This window comes from Pseudonaja textilis, chromosome 1, assembly GCF_049901715.1.
Source record: "Pseudonaja textilis isolate UNSWEBS1 chromosome 1, rPseTex1.2, whole genome shotgun sequence".
NCBI lineage: Eukaryota > Metazoa > Chordata > Lepidosauria > Squamata > Elapidae > Pseudonaja > Pseudonaja textilis.
In genome coordinates this window covers 251,862,789-251,884,079 of record NC_141990.1, presented here as the reverse complement: position 1 = coordinate 251,884,079, position 21,291 = coordinate 251,862,789, and the positions used below count along the sequence as shown (strand labels likewise).

General features: G+C 39.9%; 1 protein-coding gene across 2 annotated transcripts in view; it reads left to right on the top strand.

Annotated features, from left to right (window-relative positions):
- The first annotated feature begins 6,317 nt into the window (after positions 1–6,317).
- NELL1 (neural EGFL like 1) overlaps positions 6,318–21,291 on the top strand; it is a 566,467-nt gene continuing 551,493 nt past the window's right edge. The window contains exons 1-2 of one of the 2 annotated variants that reach the window (XM_087921258.1): positions 6,318–6,523; positions 17,291–17,419. In XM_087921258.1, the coding sequence (XP_087777384.1) occupies positions 6,475–6,523; positions 17,291–17,419 (178 nt within the window). In that variant the 5' untranslated portion in view covers positions 6,318–6,474. The remainder of the gene's footprint in view (positions 6,524–17,290; positions 17,420–21,291) is intronic. The other variant, XM_087921259.1, reaches the window with a different exon arrangement.

Sequence of the window (21,291 nt, the reverse complement as noted above, 5' to 3'; positions counted from 1 at the left end):
TGGGGTGGGGATTTAACAACCGGTTTGCATGAACCGGTGAGGACCAGCTAAATCCCACTACTGATCTTATCCCATACGTTATTAAAGGACATCCACAATTGTTCAGTACATTTAGGTAAAGAGGAATGTGAAGATCTTGAATCCTGAAACAAATATCAACTGTGTAAAGCCAGCAACAAAAGCAAGAGAAGAATACAAAAATTATTTTAGGACTTCCTACCAATCTTTATTTACCACAGGCCATCAGAAACAAATCTATGCACCTTCTCAATAAGATCCATACATGTTACATATATTATACAGAATACAAATATTATCAACAGGTTGTGTTGGTTTAAAAATGATGAGGGGGAAATCAGTAAGTCATGGTAATATCTTAAACATATTAATTTTAATAACAGGTAGTATCTTAACCAGGCACCTCATCTGATTGAGTGAAATCTGGTTGTGGTGGTAAATGTCCATATTTGAAAACTATTATACAGTGTCCCATTTTTTCCAATTTAACAAACACGGATTATGATATATAATCTGATTCCAGCTGATTAAAATAAATACCTTAATGAAATGTATTTATTTTATTTTTCATTGTAAAAATAAAGCAATATACAATTGTTATATCCTATTCTTTCCACAATGCCGTTCAGCAAGGGTTAAACTTTGCATGGGATTATCCAGCTCTTGTTTTAATGGACCCATTTTCCTCCCCCTCACGTGAATCACGTACAATCATAAAGAAGACAAATAACAGGTTGATGAGTCACAGATGAAAATATCTGTCTGAAATATATAGGATTCTTTTTGCCAGGAACAATAACTGAGAGGGATTCACAGGCAGCATGAAGGTGACCTACACTGAAATGATTAGTGACCATGATAAGTTAAAAATGTTGTTCAAGCCCAAAGAAAAAAGAAAACAAAAGTAACATCAGTACATATGATTCCTTCAAATACTCCTTATCTTAGCAACAGCTAAGAGCTTTGGAGATTTTCTCTTTTATCTTAGCAGGCCTGTTATACATCACAGGCATATCTGCAACATGTGAAAACCCTCTTTTCCCTACAAACATCTTAAGACAATTTACTTGCCCTTTTCCTATGAGGAATGGCTAATAGCACTGAAATAGGCCCATAGAGTTGGCCGTCTTTTCCTGAAACCACACAACCGTTGTGTGAAGAAAGTCATAATTCCAATAAAAGATGCTGCACCTTTAAAAAATTGCCAACAGATGCAGATTGCCATGGGGACCAGCATCTGGAAATATTGAATTGCTAACTAGGGCATACAAAACCTTTGCTAGACCAATACTCGAATACAGCTCATCTGTCTGGAATCCTCATTGTATATCAGACATTAATACAATTGAGCAAGTCCAGAAGTATTTCATGAGAAGAGTACTACACTCCTCTGTTCGCAACAGAATATCCTATATCACCAGACTTGAAATTTTGGGCTTGGACAATCTTGAATTATGTCGCGTATGGTTGGACTTAAGCATAGTACACAAAATTATCTGTTACAATGTCTTACCAGTCAATGACTACTTCAGCTTCAATTGCAACAATACAAGAGCACACAATAGATACAAACTCAATGTTAACTGCTCCAAACTTGATTGCAGAAAGTATGACTTCTGCAACAGAGTGGTCAATGCCTGGAATGCATTACCTGACTCTGTTGTTACATCCTCTAACCCCCACTCCGTTAACCTCAAACTATCCACAATTGACCTCACCCCATTCCTAAGAGGTCTGTAAGGGGCGTGCATAAGTGCACCATACATGCCTCCTGACCCTGTCTTATTGTCCCCTTTTAATCGTACCTATTTTCTGTATTCTTACTTAAGTTTATACTTATACCTATTATTTTGTAAGCAATTGACAAATCAAAATAAATAAATAAAAAACCCTCTCCATAATGCCCCTATTATTTTGTAAGCAATTGACAAATCAAAATAAATAAATAAAAAACCCTCTCCATAATGCCAAATGTGTTTTTTTCTAGAGACAACTGGACTTTGTTTTTTTCCCCTTGAAGACATTTTGCTACTCATCCAGAACTGAAGAAGCTTCTTGGATGACGTCTTCAAAGAAAAACCAGAAAGTCCAGTTGCCTCTTGAAAAAGCACCTTTGGGACTTGGATGACTGAGAATCTCCAGAGACACAACTCTACCATTAAATAAAGTGGTTGCTAGATGAAACTACAACTGTACTTAATGATTTTACATCAGCTTTCTTTTGCTTTACGGACCTACAAAGGTCATAAATATGCAAAATGCCTTTTTCATCACACAACTGTGAATGCTCTTTTAACATGGACTACCTGTACTTTGTGAGAGCCCAGTGCATTCCAAAGCATTTCTCAGTGGTTCAGTAGTTAGAATACAGTACTGCAGGCTACTTCTGCTGACTTCCGGTTGCCTGTAGTTCGGCAGTTTGATTCTTACTGGCTCATCCTTCCGAGATTGGCGAAATGAGGACCCAGATTTTGGGGGGCAATATGCTGATTCTGTAAACCACTTAGAGAGGGCTGTAAACCACTGTGAAGTAGTATATAAGTCTATGTGCTAAGTGCTATCTTTCCCCACTCAGACCTGAATCTGAATGCTGTATAATTTTGCTATACAATGAGGATTTGAATCTAGTCCAATATTCCAATGCTAGTAATGGGCTTGACATTATCAGCACAATCAGATTAATTTTTCTACCCAAGCTATATTGTCTTTGATTAAACATTTTGACTGCCTAGAAAGGTCTGGTTATTGGGTGATTTAGAAATCCATCTAATTAAAGAAAAGAAAAAACAAATTATATTTTACCTTATTTAATTGAAAGGCTATAACTCATTGGTAATACACACATTTTAAATTTAAAAGGTTCCATGATCCTTCACTAGTGTGTACTGAGATACAGTCCAATGGCCTGATCTGCTTTTGAGCAGGGGAAGATTGTAGCTTAGTACTTTTGTACTTAAAAATCCTACTAGATGGCAGCAAAATTAGATTTTTCTTTGTCTTTCATGGTATGTAGTGGGTCTCTAGATTTCTGCAGCCTACATCTGATAGATCTTATGTAGCTCAATGTTTGAACTCCTATTTTACAGGAAAAAGATTCCAGATAATTTTAAAAAGGCTCTAATGCTGGAGAATAACTTCCAGTCAATGATTATATTACGTGTCAGAAATAAATGGCCTGATTTGTTACATGGCATCTTCTTATACTACAAATTTATTTGGATTTTCTTTTAACTTAGCATGATGTCTCTGGATCCGCCACAAATAAATCTTTGTGATGATGGCACAGGGGCTGCTCCCAGTTAGTCCTGGTAAAATGCAAATTAGAAAACATTTGACAGTTGCCAGCATTATACATGAAGAGAGTTGTCACCTGTTTGGAATAGACCAGGAGTCCCCAAACTTGGCAACTTTAAGACTTATGGACTTCAAGAATTCTCCACCAGGGCAATTGATAAGGCAATTCTAAGCAGAGATAGGAATTAGGAGAATCTGAAATATTGGGGAAATGAAGCACACAAAGAGCTTAAGACAGGTGCCTTGATTGCAGTCAACCCAATCTTAACAAAAATCTGCTTTCGGATTGGGTAGATCAACTGCAAATGGATTTGCCTTGTCTCTGCAATGCATGCCCTATCTTGAGGTCACATGTCTTCTTGATTGGTAAGTGTCTGTGCTCTTTTTAGCACCTCTACAGGAAGTTGAGCTTAGCAGGTCATTTCCGACATACTTTCACTAACTGGAAGCCTATTTCAACTGGCTTTTTTCTTTTCTTTTTTTTTCTGTTTTGTAATCTCCTCTGAATTTTCCCTCTGCTGTTTTAATCATTAAACTAACAATTTAAAACATTAAAAATTAAAAGCCTCCTGGAAGTAGTTGTTGCTGTTGAATGGCTGCATCAAAATTCTTAAAATAAAATCCAGCCTTGAAAAGATAACTAACTCCTCTAAAATCAGAAATACGTTAGTACTAACAGAATTAGCTGGAAAACTAATTCTGCCAGCATTTCAGTCAGCATAATTTCACCTTCTGGTTTCTAAAAAAATTGCCAGAGTCACGGACGATGGTTTTAATACATTCATAAACTTCTGTTATGCTCTACTTGTATCTTGGATTTTCATGACACACACCCACCCACCCCTTATTTCACTTATTGTCTTCTTGCATTGGAGTGATGTGTCAGTTTTAGTTGGGGTTGCCAAACCAATTATTGAAAGGAAAACCGTGGTGCACAATTTGAATATAAGCCACTTTATTTTTAAACCCCAAACTTCTTAAGAATGTGAAAACTAGGAAAGTCCTGCCTGTCATATCCCTAAACGGTCCTTGTGATGAATCAACTACTATTAATATGATGCAAGGCTAGGTCTCAAGGAAGATCCTCATATCCTAGCTAATTACCATCTGACAAATTGTCCTTCTTATTCACCATTGCATCTTCTTGACCTACTGTAAATCATTAAAAAAAGAAAAGAAAATGTGACTGTGTTTGTGAAACACAGCGCGCCGTGTCCCGAATTAACCTTAGTGTTCTGGAGAATCCTGTGCTGGCTTTCCTCAGGGTTTCAGCCTCAGATCAAGAGCTCAGGCATGCTGCAAGAAGGATGCCCACCTCTCTTGCCCTGTGGGATAAACCTGGCCCAGGAATTTCAGCTCCAGCTGATGTTCAGAATGACAGGATCCCCAGTTCTTTTGGGCATCAGAGCAGTTCAGCATATGGAAGCATTCTTGGGTAGGGCCATGGGAAGAAGGCTTGCTACTTGGGAAGGAGCTGGCAGGCTGAATGAGTTCCCCTTCATGCTGGGGACTTGTGTGAGACCCCATCCCCTCTTTAAAATAACAGTGGGACTGAAACAGCAAGGAAGGCACACAAGAAAAAAATAAAAGTACACATATAGACTGGGTGAAACCAGGCTCAGTAGCAGCAACTGTGAGAGGCATCTTGGAGTCTTAGTGGACAACCAGCTTAATATGAGCCAGCAGTGTGCAGCTGCCACCAAAAAAGCTAATGCAATCCTAAATTGTATTAACAGAGGGATACAATGAAGATCAAGGGAAGTATTAATACCACTCTATAAAGCCATAGTAAGACCACACCTAGAGTATTGCATCCAGTTTTGTTCACCACATTATAAAAAAGATATTGAGACTCTAGAAAAAGTACAGAGAAGAGCAACCAGGATGATTAGGGGACTGGAGGCTAAAACATACAATGAATGGTTGCAGGAACTGGGCTTGGCTAGTCTAGTAAAGAGAAGGACCAGAGGAGACATGATAACGGTCTTCCAATATTTGAGGGGCTGCCACAGGGAGGAAAGGGTCAAGCTATTTTCTGAAGCTCCTGTAGGCCAGACAAGGAATAATGGATGGAAACAGAACAAGGAGAGATTTAACCTGGAAACAAGGAGAAACTTTCTGACAGTGAGAACAATCAACCAATGGAACAGCTTGCCCTCGGAAGTTGTGGGAGCGCCATCACTTGAGATTTTCAAGAAGAGATTGGACTGCCATTTGTCAGAAATGGTGTAGGGTCTCCTGTTTGGTTTGGGGGTTGGACTAAAGGTCCCTTCCAACTCTGTTAATCTGTAAGTAGTTTTAGCTTTCCTGCAGGGTTAATATCTTGTTTAGAAGTGTGTGTCTATATATACACTCAGCTGTTCATATATAAACATATATATGTACAGGAAGACCCACCCACAGAAAGGAAAGTAATTGGTAATAAGGTCCCTGCCAACTCTGATTATCTGTTATCTGTTAAGAACCTTACAGGTTAGGCAGAACCAGGTGAATTACAGGCATCTTTCTCTGATGCTCCTGACCCTCAAGGGGTAGAAGGTACCCCCAAAGAGGGGTGGGCACTAATCACCGTGGCCCTTTATCTTTGCCTCCCCATCACTCAGACGACAAGTTTGTCCGATGCTTGGCTAACAGCCTCCTTGCCGTTCACTTGCTCGCTTCTTTCCTGAGATGCTTTTACCTCCCTCTTTGGGGCGGGGGCGGGGTGGTGGTGGCTTAGACCGATCCATTAAGATCCAAGAAGGGAGGTGGGGGTGGGGGTGGGAACTCCAGCACCCAACCGGCGAGCTCGCGAGGCCCGCCTCTCCTCTCCGGCAAGCCGAAGCAACTGAAGGCGGCAGGGGCGTCGACGCGACGGAGCCGAACAAAGATTTGAACGTCAAACTGGGCGTGAGCTTGCGGAGCGCCACGGGAGAGGGCCGTCTGAGCACGGGCATCATCCCCCACGGACAGCACGTGGGCTCTTCCAGGGTAGCAGGTCTGACCGCTGCTGGCGCTTGTGCTGCTGTCTCGCTGCTGTTGCTGCTGCCGCCGCTGCTGCTGCTCCGAGCAAGCGGCCAAAACAAGCGCTTTTAAGTTTGAAGGCTCCGATGCTCAAAAGAGAACTGGAGCCAGGCTTTGCCGTGCGAGGTCTCCACGGAGGATACAGCGCGACCAGCCCCGATGGATGTCATGGTAGGCGTTTGGGTTTGCCTGGCAGCGGCCAGAACAGGTAAGAGCCGGGAAAGGGTGGATAGGTGGGTGGCAAATATCCGCGCCCCGGCTTGGCTTGGCACGCGATGGGGATGCTGGCGGGGGGGGGAGAACCGGAATGGGAGAAAAGCTTTGCAAAGAGGCATCTTTGGGGCCGGCCGGGAGGCTGTTCGGGGCGGGTGGGAAAGCAACCCCCTCCCCGGAGTAGAGGAATAGGGCTGTCTACATGCAAAGACAATAGGTATAGCCGGTACACGGCGGGGAGGATCCGCTCACCTCCTTGCTTTTCTTCCGCGGTGCCTTCCTCGCCCTCCCTCCCCTCTTTCTCTGTATAAAGTAGGGTCGCGGAGCCGCGGTTGCGCTCCCCCGCGAGTTCGCGAAGCACCGCGGGGGGCTGAGTGTTAGTGATGGTAGGCGAAGGGATCTGGGGGCGAGGGTGGAGGGAAGAAAGGGGGGAGCGTTTATATTTGGAATAAATAAATAAATAAAAATACCCCCCCCCCAATAAACTGCCGATGGCTTAGCCTCGCTTGGAAAAGTGGTGTGTGTGTGTATGCGGTGGGGTACTGTAGTGGCCGGTGGGGATGGAGAACCGAAAAAGAAGGGATCGCGCGGCGTGGCTTTCGGGGGGGACGGGGGGACTCGGCGCGCCGCCCCGGAGCCCCTTCGCGGTCTCTCGTCCTTGCTAGGCGGAACTCGGAAACTTTGCCTCGTAGTGGCATTTGCTGTCGGAGGAGCGGTCAAAGCCCCCATCCCGGCCGAGAGGGGGGTCAGGAAGCCCCGCGACGGTGACACGCGAGGAAGGGGAGCCGGTTGGGGAAGAAGGCGGAGCGTGCTTGGATGCAAAACCTTCTCCGATCTGCCACATGGTCCATTCTCTCTCTCTCTCTCTCTCTCTCTCTCTCACCCCAATTCCCAGCTTTTCTTTTCTTTTGAATGACCGAGTCCTTTTTTTTTTTTTTTTTTGCTCAGAGGCAAAGAAAAAAGAAAAAAAACAAAGAAAAAAGGGTTTTGCTCTTCCTCTCCTGCTTAGTGCCGGGAGGGCCAGCAAGGTGAAGATTACCTGTCAGGGGTAAATCAGATCCTCGGGGAGGATCAAAAGCAAAATGAGCGTTCCTCTCCACCCCTCCACCCCCCCCCCCACCCCGAACGATTAAGGGAAGGTTGTGCCGGAGAATCAGCAAAGTGCCAGTTTCTTTGCACGGGGCCGGCGCTCTTCTTTTATTGTCTTCGCTCAGCCGCTAACAAGCAGCTGCCTCCTCGTTCTTCTGAAAGAAGAGGGCTGTTCCGGGAGGAGGGGAGCTCTGTGGGAGGGGAGGGGGTGTGTGTATGTGTGTGCGTGTGTGTGTGTGTGTGTGCGGGGGGAGATCGCGCGGATACAAAACCGGCTGGAGGTGTGGGAATCGGATGCGGGGATGGCACTCCATTCAAATGGCCTTGCGCGGGTTGGGGGCGGAGATTCCCGCCCATCCCTCGAGGGAATCTGGTGCTACCGCTTCAGGGAACGGCGTGGTTTGACAAGCAAGCTCGGTAGCGCAAATCTTGACACTTGGTTTTACAATATTTTCATCCCCCCCCCTTAGACGTGGGGGAATGGCGAGGGGGAGGGAGGGAAGGGAGTTAGATCCCCAAGACGACTATCTTCCACTGGCTTTTTTAAAAAAAATGCTCTCCATTGTTTCATCCAAGAAGAAAATAAATAATCTAAAGTTTAGGGATGCTTCCCCCAGTTTTCTGCTTGTTTTTTTTTTTTTTTTAACAGTAGATAAAATGGCATTTTCCAACTTGGGGGGCGGGGAAGCGGGGGAAACACCCTCTCATTCTTCACTTGACAGAGAGCAAAAAGCAAATGAAAGAAGAAACAGAAAAAAAAAACTCTTCTGCTGCTTTTGGCCAAGTTGTTTTTAACCAAGACCAAAGGAAAAAGAATTCCGGAGTCCTTTACGGAAACATTTTTTTCCCCTTCGTGCTGCCCTCTGAAATATTTACTTGGGTAGAATTCTCTAAGGCATAAAATCCCTATATTCTTCTCTGCTCCCACCCCAACTGTCTTATTATGGATGAACTTCATTTTATTTTTTACCTGATTGTCTTCTAGAGCATAGAAGGTGTGGCTGGGAAAGTGAACAAATACATTGCAAAGAAAAGGAGTCTCTGCTAACTGTAAAGAACTAGCTACTTTTGGGGGGCAACAGGATGCAGATCAAATGAAAGGGCACACAGGAGTTGCTGTAGTCGTGTCTTCCCCCAAATATTTGCAGCTTGCAATAATTAAAAGACTCTCACTTTAGTTTTTATGCTCTGGAGCAATATGGCTTTCACATGTGCCAATATTTAACCAGAACAAATAAGCTAAAAATCAACAACCTTGCTGCTTAGTGAAAATACGTGTGCTTGTGGTTTGTTTTTAATCTTTACGTTTGGGTTGTTTTTTTTTCCCTTAAAAGGGTTCTTAATTTAGCTTTAGTTGATTTTTGAGGGAAGTCTTTAGAGATTTCCTTCACACATTGTATTACTGCTTCTGAATCTCCACTGCAGCTCTATAGGCTATGGTACTTACTAAGCTGTGTTAAATATAACTGTTTTTTCATCCTAGAATAGAGCACTTTTAAAGGAACAGGCTAGTACTCTTACCGAGATATATTACAGAACACAACATCTTGAACAACTAATTTAGCACTTATATAGCAGAAATATACCTTATATTTTATACCGCCAAACTATAGAACTAGAGGAGCAATTATTTTCTCTCCCTCTATACTTAAGATTTCTATGGTCAAGTATTTATTATTCATATTTGCACTTGTATTCCAATCACTGCACAGGAAAAACTAACTATGATCCTGGGTAGCTCTCATTGCTTTTCAAATGAATCAAATGGAGTTGCTGTAGCTTACTTTTTATAGCGAGAAGTGAAAGATTGCAAACCTGTGAAATATTAAAAAAGTATTTAAGAAGCTGGGCTCTGTAAGGAAAATTTTTTTTGGGGGGGAGGTCTAAATTCAGTTGCAGTTAAGCTGTCTGCAACTACTATTCATGAGCTAAAGGGACACCATTAGCAGTGCTTCACTTGCAACGAATTGTATGGCCTTTGATGAATAAGTCACCCCTTCAACTTGTTCCTGAGTTTTACAAATTGGACCTAATTAGCAATCAGGTCCTAATTCTGAGCACTGTATGGAAATGTTGCCTGATTGGTCTACTTAGATGAAATATTTCTCATTCATAAAATAGCTACCTAAGTTTGAATTGGTCCTTTTGAAGCTTACAAGAGGAATTAAATTTGGAAATAAGTTTTATCAAACTGCTCAGGAATGTGTTTTGCCAAAGAATAGTGAATTCTAGTGCATTTACACTGATATCTCTCTTCACAGGTTTTAGATGCTGCATTTGAAATCTGACCTATAGATTTCAGATATAGAAGGCAGGTATAAATTGAGCCAAAACACTTCTGTGACAGTCATGTTCCATGTCAAAGAATGGTTGATAAAAGACATTAAGATAATGCATTTCTAAGGCATATGATACAAATAGGCTATTTTCTGGCTTTGCTTCTTTATCCATATTAGGAATTACCTGGCTCAGTTTTATGACAGCTTCTAATGCTTTGACCATAAATTAGTCAAAGTCTTTTCTTTTCTTTTTTTCTTTTTGAAAAATTAGATTAATCAGATTGAACTGAAGAAGAAAGAGAAAGTCACGATGTGGACTCTTAGGATCCTGTATCTGCAATTTTTAGAGCAAATCATTTTCCATTTAACTGCTCCTTTTGATTTATAAGAAGAAAAATGAGTTTAGTCATCTATTTATTCTACTGGATGCAGATGAAATAGCTATATATGTTTCTGCTTAAGATTTGATAGGAGACTTTAAAGCTTCAGGGAAGAAAGCAGATGTGGCCATACAACTGAAGCAGCAGTGTTGGGTTGATTAATTATTAATCAACACAATCATCTAGGGATTGGACTAGATGCTCTCATAGGTCATTTCCAAACCTCATATTCTATGATTTTATGATTACTTTAACCCCACTGCTCAAATTGCTTATTTGCATATATATAGACACAAACACACACAGACACACACACACCATAGTATCAAAAGCCAACAGAAGAGACTGAGTAGGAAAAAGTTCAGGAGTACAGTATTCATGGTCAGCTGAAGAGCTTAATCTTGAGTTGACTAAGGTGGCTCTTTTTAATTGGGCAAAATCACAGAGTCTTGTTTGCCTTCCTATAATTTTTTAGACTTGACATAGTTCTTTTAAATGTTGCAATTTCCTTGATGTGGATGAAACTTTATCTAGGGAGATATATAAGGCAATAGTTAAAGCAGTGTTCCCACTACGGTTAATTTGCATATTGAATGGTAATTACAAAACAGATCTTATAGAAACCTCTTGAGATTTCTTTTTAAATGGTTGGAATTATCTTCCCTCACCATTTCCTAATAATATCCCTTGCAGCTTGATTATTTCCTCAGATTTTGCCAACTGGAAATTGTCCTCTGTTACTGTTAATTCAATGGAATGGAAGCTTCATTGACTGACAGAAGAAAACGATGTTACTGAGATATTTTCAGTAGTGGATACCAGAACTGGGAGTCTGTGACTGGAGTTACATTTAAAGATCTTACCATATTGGTATCCTAAACTTAGATATAGCACAATTGTGGTGATTTTGAATGCTGCCGAGTCACTATTCTCTGTGGGGAGGATAGCTGCAGTTCCATCATGCTGTCATTTACTTTGTTAGTAAAGTATTGAGCTAAACATTTCCTGAGACCCCACATTGTATTCTAGATAGTAGACATCTCCTACTAACCTACACATGAAAATCTACTTGCTCAGAATTGTTCTTGTTCGTGCTTAATTCTGCAGCCAGAGATTTTTTTCAACTCCATTCATATAATTTAATCTCTTTTCAACTTTAGGCCTATTTTCCATATTGTTGTCTCTTTTACAACAACATACAGTTAAGTTCTAGAATTCTCTTAGCTTTAGGGAGAAGGCAATGGCAATCTGTTTCTGAAAAATATTCCTAAGAAAAACCGTATGGACTTGTTCATGCAATCAGCAGGAATCAAGGTTGACTAAAGGGAAGTAAAGGGAAGGAAGGAAAGAAAGAAAGAAGGAAGGAAGGTCTAAAGTTAGGCATTTTCTCCCTGGTCTTGCCAATAATAAAATATGACTGCACTGTTCCCGGCCTTTATTTTAGCCTACATCTAAGTATTCTAAAAAAAAAAAAAACCCTCTCTTGTTTATTTCTTTCTAAAGATTTGAGCAGAGTGGGCTCATTCCAGTTCTATTAACCTGTAGATTTTGGATGCTCTTAAACAAATTATTAAATATTTTATAATGAAGTTTGGTGGTGTGGAGAAGGGCAGTTTGGATTTTCCCACATGGCTTTGGATCAGCTCTTTCTTCGAGATATGAATGAGATCAGCAAGAGAAGTCTTTAACGTCTATGGAGATTCTCAGTCATACAGGTCATGGTTGTTCAAAAGGCAACTGGACTGTTTTTTACTTTGAGGAAGAAGAAGACAACATTGGTTTTTCATCCAAGAACCTTTTGGATAAGAAGTGAAACGTCTTCTTCCTCAAAGAAGAAATAGTCTAGTTGCCTTTTGAAAAAGCACCTTTGAGAGCGAAGTCTTTAACATTTCCTCATGGGCAGATTTGGAGGCAGCTGCCTTTTAGAGATGACGATTTTACCACATAAGACCCATAAATATTTTGAATGGTTGATAAATATCAGAACATGTGAATGGAATCTATATTTTATAGCTTTAATTTATTGAATCTTATCTCTCTCTTTTTCTCAAAGACATGTTATGTGTATTCTTCACACATGTTCTTTCTTCGTTGAGTTTCAAATCCTTCCAAACTCTGTCTATCTGTATAATATAATTGTATACAAGTATGTACTATTTTATTGCTGTTTATGATTGGTTTTTATTATGTTTATATATAGCTTTTATGTTTTTTTGTCTATGTGCACACCACCCTGAGTCGATCTGTGAAGATAATGGACGTTTTTAAAATATGAATGATAAATACATAAGTGAATAGCTCCACTGATACGGAAACCTCTCAGCTTCCTAAGGAGTTCTCAATATGATATTTGAACCCCAAGTTACTTTCTTCTGACCTAATTGAACCTATATGACCCTACTAAGATGTTTACTCAGCAGCAAAGTAATTTTTTGGGACTATCCATTATCTCCCCCCACTTAAGTAGCCCAATCTGTACAACATTTCGTATTTGACTAAAAATAAAAATTAAAAGTCCTTCGAAGTGTTCAGGATCTCAAATGGAGCATTTATAGCTGCAGAGCGCAGGGATGCAATAGTAGGAAAAAGACGTGGCTGTTTTTAAAAGTAACAGAGATGCTGCATTGGCACTGCTCTGCATTTTGAGAGACCTTTTCTGAATTATTTCTGAATTTTTGTAGTTGTGTAAACAGATGTAAAACATCTTTCATGCTGCTTCAAGAACGTAAACACCCATTGTTTTATTTTAACTTCGGAGGAATATTTTTGCTTCAATGCTAAAATAATATTAACCACATATCCTATAATTAGGGCAACTCAGGCAAGCTTCACAGATGATAGAGTATAGCTCACAAATAGAGGCAGAAATGTGAATTGCGCGATCCCAGAAAAGCTAAATCACAATTTAGTGTAGCGTGAATGATAGCAACGAGCCTTCTGAATGCCACTCACTCATGAAAGAAAAAAAGGAGGTCGGTAATTTCTGCTTTTCATTTACAGAAGTTTGTCATGTTGTCTAGACTTGGAATTATAGATAGTCACAACTGATTTTATGTTAATTTATGCTTAAGTACTCCAATCATTCTTATTTTACATGAGGCACAGTCTTTGGTCCCAGACAGCACAAAAACCTGTTACTTAATCAAAAGTGAAAACTTTAGAATTCTTTTATCTTTCTAGGAGGAGAAGGAAGAGATGCCAGTATAGACGTCTGAGGTTCCTTCATGTCAAACTAAATCTGTGTGGGCACATTAATGTATTAATCGCACTTATAACTTGCCCAGAGCCAGCTCTAGATAATTAGGCACCCTAAGCAAAGTCGTATATTGGTGAACCCTATTGTTTGGTTCATTGTCCAATTTTGTTAGGAATTTTGAAGTGTGTCCTCTTGTTTGTTTCTTTCAAGTTTTTGAGTTTTACACTTAACAATTTTCAGTTCCAGACAACTTTTTTTTTCTGACCTCAGACAGGATGAGGATGTGCACGTGAAAGAATTGGGATGGGAGAGGGTAGCTGCCTAGTAGAGTTTCTTGTCCTCATCTTGAAATATTCATCTATTCATTACAAATTTGGGAGAGGGGCATTAATGCCTCCCAAGTCATAGAACCTTGACTTGACCTAGCTTAGACCTGGTCCTGGACTAGCTAACATAACCATCATTTCCCGGGGGTTAAACTTAGATTTATATATCAAGCTAAGCTCAGTCTCTTTATGTCCTTAATAAAAATTTAGAAAGAGAGGGAAAGAGAAAATTTGCTTTTAAAAAAAAACAGAGTAAGTCTAGGTAAAAGAAAGCAGAGAATATTTTTATTAGAACTTTTTATTTTTAAAAGGATTTGAAGAAATGCTCTGGACTATGCAGTCTGCTGCTTGTTCAAGCAGTCCAACTTTTTTCAACTTCTCATCCGAGGCTAATACTTTAAGAAATTAAATGAATGTGATTCTTGCTTCCCAGTTGTTTTTCCATTCAAAATCATACAACAGGAGTAAAGAAAGCTTACTCCTTAGTTTTGCTGCTTGTTTCCTACAGATGCTTTCAGTTCAAAATATTTTCAAGCCACAAAACCTGTGGGTGAAGCTTTCCAATGTAGGGGATTGTGGGGTATACATAATTTGCAAGGAAATGATATTTTGAAACATTGAATACGACATATAGTAAACCCTCAATTTAAGGAAACCGAGGGAAGGGTAGCTGTTAAGGCTGTCAGTTAAATTGCGAATGGGATTTATTTTTGAGCCCCAAAAAATGTACAGCAAAGAAATCACTCCCTCCTCCTTGTTCAACTCTTTCCAGCAGTATTCCTGACATATTGGCACAATGCTTCACTTTTGAGTTCCAAAGATCTACCGCTGTTCTCTATTCTTATAGTAGATGATGAGATGTCACAGGCAGCTGTTATATTAGAGATAATTTAGACAAATTAATATTGCAAGTCTGATCCACGTGGTAAGTGTGGAATTGTGGATCAATCGTCAATTCTGAGGTAATGGAGGAAATTGAGGAGGACCGTGAAAGATGTGTATGAGTAAACCTGCCTTCCTACCTAAACATTTTGTTTAATTACTGCAAGCAAAGGAGTGTGAAACTTGGAAAATCGGTTTCAATGACTAAACCATGACTTGATCAATGTATGCTACAAGTGCAATGACTGTAACCCCATTCATTGTTTAACTGCTGTATTTATACTTTATAAATACCAATCTTTATAGTGGATAAAGAAATAGAAATAACATTTTTTTTCCAAAAATTATTAATGAAAAAGGCAGTTGCAATATAATAATGAACATTCAGGCCACATTTAAATACCACAGTCTTTGTCCATTAAATCTGAAGTATACTAAACTGAGGTCTGTTAAATCAAGGGATTAATTTAGGAATGGCATCAATTAATTCAGAATCTTGTGTGATTTAACGTGGATTACTGAGCCAGTGTATGAGAAGTAGTGCTACAGAAGGCTCCACAGAATAAGAGGAGAGGCACATTTAACAGACATTTAGCCATGATAGATACTCCTCCCTTTATTGGTTCATTGGACTGAGGTTTTCCTTCACTTACTTTGGAATTACTTTGTTTATTTGAAATGTTTTAAGAAAGTAATTCAGTCAAAAAAAGAAAGAAAAATAACAGTTGGAGACAGTCATCATGCAAGGAATAAAAGTCCAGTTGCAAACCTGATTTTGTCAGAAATAACAAAAATATTGACATGGGTATTCCTAGGAAGGAGATTAAAAAACATGTCAAATGGTGAGCACAGCCCTGCAATGAAAGCCTGGTTGCCTTTGTACATCCATACAATATTGAACATAAGTATAAAAGGGGCAGGTTTGGATTGTGAAGCTGCCATCTTTCAGATTTTGACATAGCCCCCTCCTGTCCCCCTGTGGATGGTCTGGCTGTTGGCTTGTTTTTGTCTTATGCAGACAATTGCAGTATTAGAAATTCTAAAATAGATGAACCAGGACTCAGAATGATATGAACAAAGCAGTGTTCTTGAGGAGACGTCTTCCTTATTTGTGGCAGTGGAGCATATATGCTAGAGCATGTGAGGATCCTCCTGGTAAACACATGAGTGGTGTCAGTTTTGACAATGCCGACTGTCTGCTGGACTGTGAAATGTTTGGAATCCTTGTGGTGCAGATGTTTGCAGCCCTTAGGCAGCTCACAATTGTTTCTTTAAGCAACTGCAGGCTGGCAAGTCTATTTTTCTGCCGAGTCAGTATAAAAACCATTCTTCATGCATGCTTTGCACCTGTTTATCAGTCACTTCCATGCAAAGTTGCCTCAAGATAAATGGGCCCTTGCCTAAGAGGGGGCTTTTTATAACAATATTGAGTTGACAGCCTGGAAACCTGGAACCTACAAAAAGAGCAAATTTGGCTCTGTGTCAGTAGCTTAGTCTCAGCAGCCTAGCTTTCCAAGTTTCTCAGGGGAATAAATATCCTGACTCTCTGCTCCCAATAATTCCAAATGTAAAACCTTTTTCCTTCTGGTGGAAACTGTAAACCCATCAAAATTACATTCTAAACCCCATTCAAAAACCTAGAACAAACCTATTAAAAGAAAAAGCATGGCTTATAATCTGACACACGCTTCCCATGAAACCATTAGGCACACATTGCTTAGCCTAGAAATCACAATATTTTTTTTTGTCCACTGTGCCTTAATGTTTATCTCTCCAGTTCTTAAAGACTTATTCATTTGCAGGTCTAATATATCATGCCATGTTGCTGCATTAATGAAGATAATTTATTGTGCATTATAGTCCATAACTTTCTGAATGATGGGTCTTAGTTAAGGCGGTGCAACATTTTGTGGTTCCTGGCCTCTGGAACATCTCACCCCTTGAGTGAGATTGGCTCCCACTCTCTTGATAAACATGATAAAAGGGCCTTAAGACCTGGCTCCCAATGGGGGAGTTTTATACTGGAGCTGGTTGATTAATTCAATTGATTAATTCAACGCCCCCTCACTCTCCTGTATTTCAGGGTCCTCTATTTGCTATTTTGTGTCCAGATTTTATCTGTTAATTTTTTAAAAAAAGGGGGGGGGTATGATGCATGATTGTAATGTTCTTTTCAATGTTTTCTATGCTGTAAGCTTCGCAGAGTTGGTAGATATGAGTTGGGTAGCAAATAGATTTTGTAAATAAAGGTTAGAATGCAGTATAGCAGGCTAACTCTGCCTACTGCCAGAAGTTCAATCCTGACTGGCTCAAGGTTGATTCAGCCTTCCATCTTTCCAAGGTCGGTAAAATGAGGACCCAGATTGTTGGGGGCAATATGCTGACTCTGTAAACCACTTAGAGAGAGATGTAAAGCACTATGGAGTGATATATACATCTAGATGCTAAGTGCTATATAAAATGGTATTGAATAGAACAATTAATATATATTTTTTGTTACTTATAGAACAAGTGCTGATTTAAACATCATATTTGCATACCTCACTGTACATTATTGTACAGTATCTTTAGCTATTGCACTTAGACTGAAATAAATCTTTTGTCTCTTAGTTGTAGGCCTTGGAATGGACCCTAGCTTACAGATTGATATTATCAAAGAATTGGATCTTGTCAATATGACTATCGGAGTTACACAGGTGCCTGGACTACATAATGCCAGCAAAGCATTTCTCTTTCAAGGTAAGGCAAATACTTATCTAATGTTTAACAGTTAATAATATGATCTATTCATTCATATAAAACTTTGCTTTTCTTTCTCATCTTCTTATTTTTCCATTGGAGATTTTGAGTCTCATAGGTTTCATGGGTTTCCACATGGGAGCAAAGGAAGTAGGATGTCATCAAGCAATTTCTGCAATACACACCCACACACTCCATTATATAAGTGTCATCATTTTGGTGTCTTTGTGGGGTTTTTTGGATGTTGAGAGTCATGTATGAATCAGCTGAGAAAGAGGTTGCTGCAGTCAGTAACTTTATTTAAACATCTTATTTATACATTAAGGAATGTATCACTGTCTCAAGATGGATAGGTGATTTCCATATATTGAAAACATAATAAAACAACAATAAAAAGCTAAAGCTAAACAATAGAGGTTCCTTAATACATCAATATAGACACTGATGGCTTCATAAGTATTTCCTTAGAATTAGGTTTTTACCAGCTTCTGGGATGTCAAAAGAGAAGAGCCCATCTTTGTTGGAGGAGTGATGGTGGTGTGGAGGGACTGTTCCATAGGGGAGACATACAACAAAGAATATCTGCTATCACTGCATCCCCACCCCACAATATGATTCCCATCCTAACTGGGACCTTTAGCAAGTCCTCTCTGGCTATAGGAGTGCACAGACCATATAAGAAAAGTGATATCTGAAATACACAGGTCCTGAACTATTTAGAGCTCAAAGGTAACAGCCAATATCTTAATCTATACTTGCAAACTTACCAATAACCAGTGCAGAACCAGCAGCAGTGTGTATTGTGGCAGTACCATGATGGATCAATGAATTTGTGGCAGTACCATGTATATTGTGGCAGTACCATGATGGATCAATAAATTTGCAGGTCATTGCATTGTGGACCAGATAAGATTTCTGAATAGTCCTCAGTGGTAGAAGTCTTGTTAAAGCCAATTACATTATTTTACCCAAGAGATGATAATGTCTAGTGACTGTTCTAGGTAAGACTACAGTAAATACACTAGCTAAAGTTGGACAAAGATGCTCCTGACTATAATTGTATGTCCTTTTCTAGCCATGAGTCTAGGAGTCTTCCCCTCCCCAACTATGAACCTGCTATATCAACTCGGTATTATCTTGGAATTAATATGCTTCTGAATTAATAGTCATTCTATCTTGTTTGAGTTATGTTCAACCCTTTTTTCATCTAGACTGTGAGAGTCTTTAGGCACCAAGTCAGTCTTTCTATCATAATTCCCATTGGGTAAAGAGTAGAGGTGTACAAATAAATATCATCAGGGTATTGATAATACTACACTCTGAACTGATGGATAATGTCTCCTAATGATTCCTCTGCAGATGTTATGTGGGGTAGAAGAAAGAATCAATAGAATTTATATGCTTGATCTTTTCTGCACCCTGGTTGGGTTGGCCTCCTTAGCTAGGAGAGAAACTGCTGTAAGTCACTGCCATCAGTTCCTAGTCCTTGCAAATGATCCAGAAATTGTGAGTATTGAGGGCTATTGAAAGATCTAGGAAGACAGGTTGGTCAAAGTTCCTCTATCCAGCTCTTTGTCACAGGACACATATATGGTTTCCACCCTCTATCTGTGCCTGAAACCAAAATGCCATCTGGATTATCTTGGATAATAACTTACATGTGGATGGTAACTTATATCATATGTAATTGGAGCTCTATCACTTTCCTTAATAATCTTTCCCCACATTCCTCAAAGGGTTGGAGATTGGATGGTTGAACAATTCCATTGGTTTTAGGTTGAACTCTTTCTTGAATGAGAAGGTTTGGAACTTCTTTCTTCAAAGAAATAGTGATTATTGCCTATATCCAACTCCCAGTTTGCTCCCTGACTGTTTTATTCAGCTAGGTAATGTACAAATCTAGTTAAAAATGATGGAACTAAAATTATAGAGGACTCTACTTCCTCAAAATCCACAGCATCAAAAACCTCTCAGGTAACATCATGCAACAGCAAGATCAACCCAGTCATTTCAATAGATTCCATCTATCTAGACTTCAAACAAAAGTGAATGGTGACCAACTTTGAACACAAAATTCTCAATCAAATAATTCCAGTATACACTGGGTTATTTCCATTTGTTCTTCCCTGGCAGGATCTAGGATACACTCAATAGTGCAAATGCAGTTCATGGTTGAAATAAGAATGGACAAATAGCTAGGCCTCGCAACCCTGATTGCCACACAGCAGGCTTGAATATAAGCTTGTATCTGTGTTTCATCTTCTTTATTTACTGTTTGATGCTTGTATCACCTAGGCATCTCTTAATTTGCTTTATTTCTTAGAGTTCCTGAGAGAACCATGAGGCTGCTGGGATGAGTGAGCAGAAAAGGCTACTCAGATCAGATCTGATAAAACTGTCTTAATTAAAATGCATCTAATTCAGTAATATTACTATATTATTATAATACAGTATTATTATTACAGCATTAATGTGATACTGTATTATTTCAGTCTGTTTGTTAACAAAGGTCCCCTATTGGAAATATATATCCAATAACACATTGTTTAAAGAAAAAAGAAATTAAAAAGGCCTTTTGTTTTTATGGCATGAGTTCGTTGACTCCACTATATTCCCTGGATGGTGTTACAGGAAATGAGAGCATATTTTGCTGCACAAACTAACTTTGTTGCAGATGTTCAAGCATGGTATTAAATTTACATTAAGATCCAGGACTTCTTTTAGTATGCATATTGTTCAGCTGACAATTTTTTTTGTAAATAAAGCTTTACAGGAATAGACCACATATTTGACAGCCTGATTTTCTGCAGACTCCTGTGACAATTAGAAATAGTCTTTCATTGTGCATTTGGTGGCTCTTAGCTATTCCTCTTTTTAATCAGAATCATCATAATTAATGTATTAAAAATTGCATTTTTTTAAATCAACAAGTGTTATAGAGGACAATATGGAGGTCTGTGTTTGAAAATTTGAAACATGGGTGAATGATCTAGATCAGTGGTCACCAACCAGTGGGCCGGGACCACTGGTGGTCCGTGAGAAAATGTTGGTGGTCCACAGAAAATTGTTATCCCTAAAGACCCCCCCAAACACCCCCCAAAGAAATTAATCCAGGCAGCGTGGGAACACAAGGTTGCACTGCCCGCATGGCGCCATCGGAACACAAAGGTTGTATTGCAAACAACACAAAGTAGTGAGGGGAGGGGGAAAGGGTGAAGGGGAGAACTTGCTCCACTCGCCCCATGTGCCTTGCCTGGCCATTGGGGTGCTTCTTTCTGCTTTTTTTTTTTCTGCTTTTAGCTGCACGCAAGAAAAGCAGCAAAGTCTTTCTTTCTCTCCCCCAAACTCCACTAGAAATGAGACTTTGGGACCCTGCAAGGCATCCTGCTCCAAGAGGCCGTGCCAGTGCAACAAGTCTCACAAAGACTCATTTCTGGCAGAGTTTGGGGGAGAAAAAGAAAGTCTTCTGCTCCTTCTGCTGCTTTCCTTGCATGAAGCCAAAAGTCTCTCTCTCTCTCCCCCCGCCCTGAGAACAGAGCTCGAGATGGTATCCTGCGATCCCAAATAAAGAATGATTGATTGGTAGGAAAATGGGGTGGGGAATTTTCCTGCAGACTTTTGGGGGATTTTCCCAGGGTGTCTGGTCCACGGGATTAAAAATTATGAGTTTGGTGGTCCCTGAGGTCCAAAAGGTTGGCGACCCCTGATCTAGATCAAGGCTGTGAAACTCCCAGCCCATGGGTCCAATGCGTCACACACTGGCCCTACCCACCCCCAGTTTAGAGAAGGGGAAAAAAGTCCTGATACATCATGTGATGACACCATGGCACTGTGAGTTTGACACCTCTGATCTAGATAGTTGCTTACTTGTT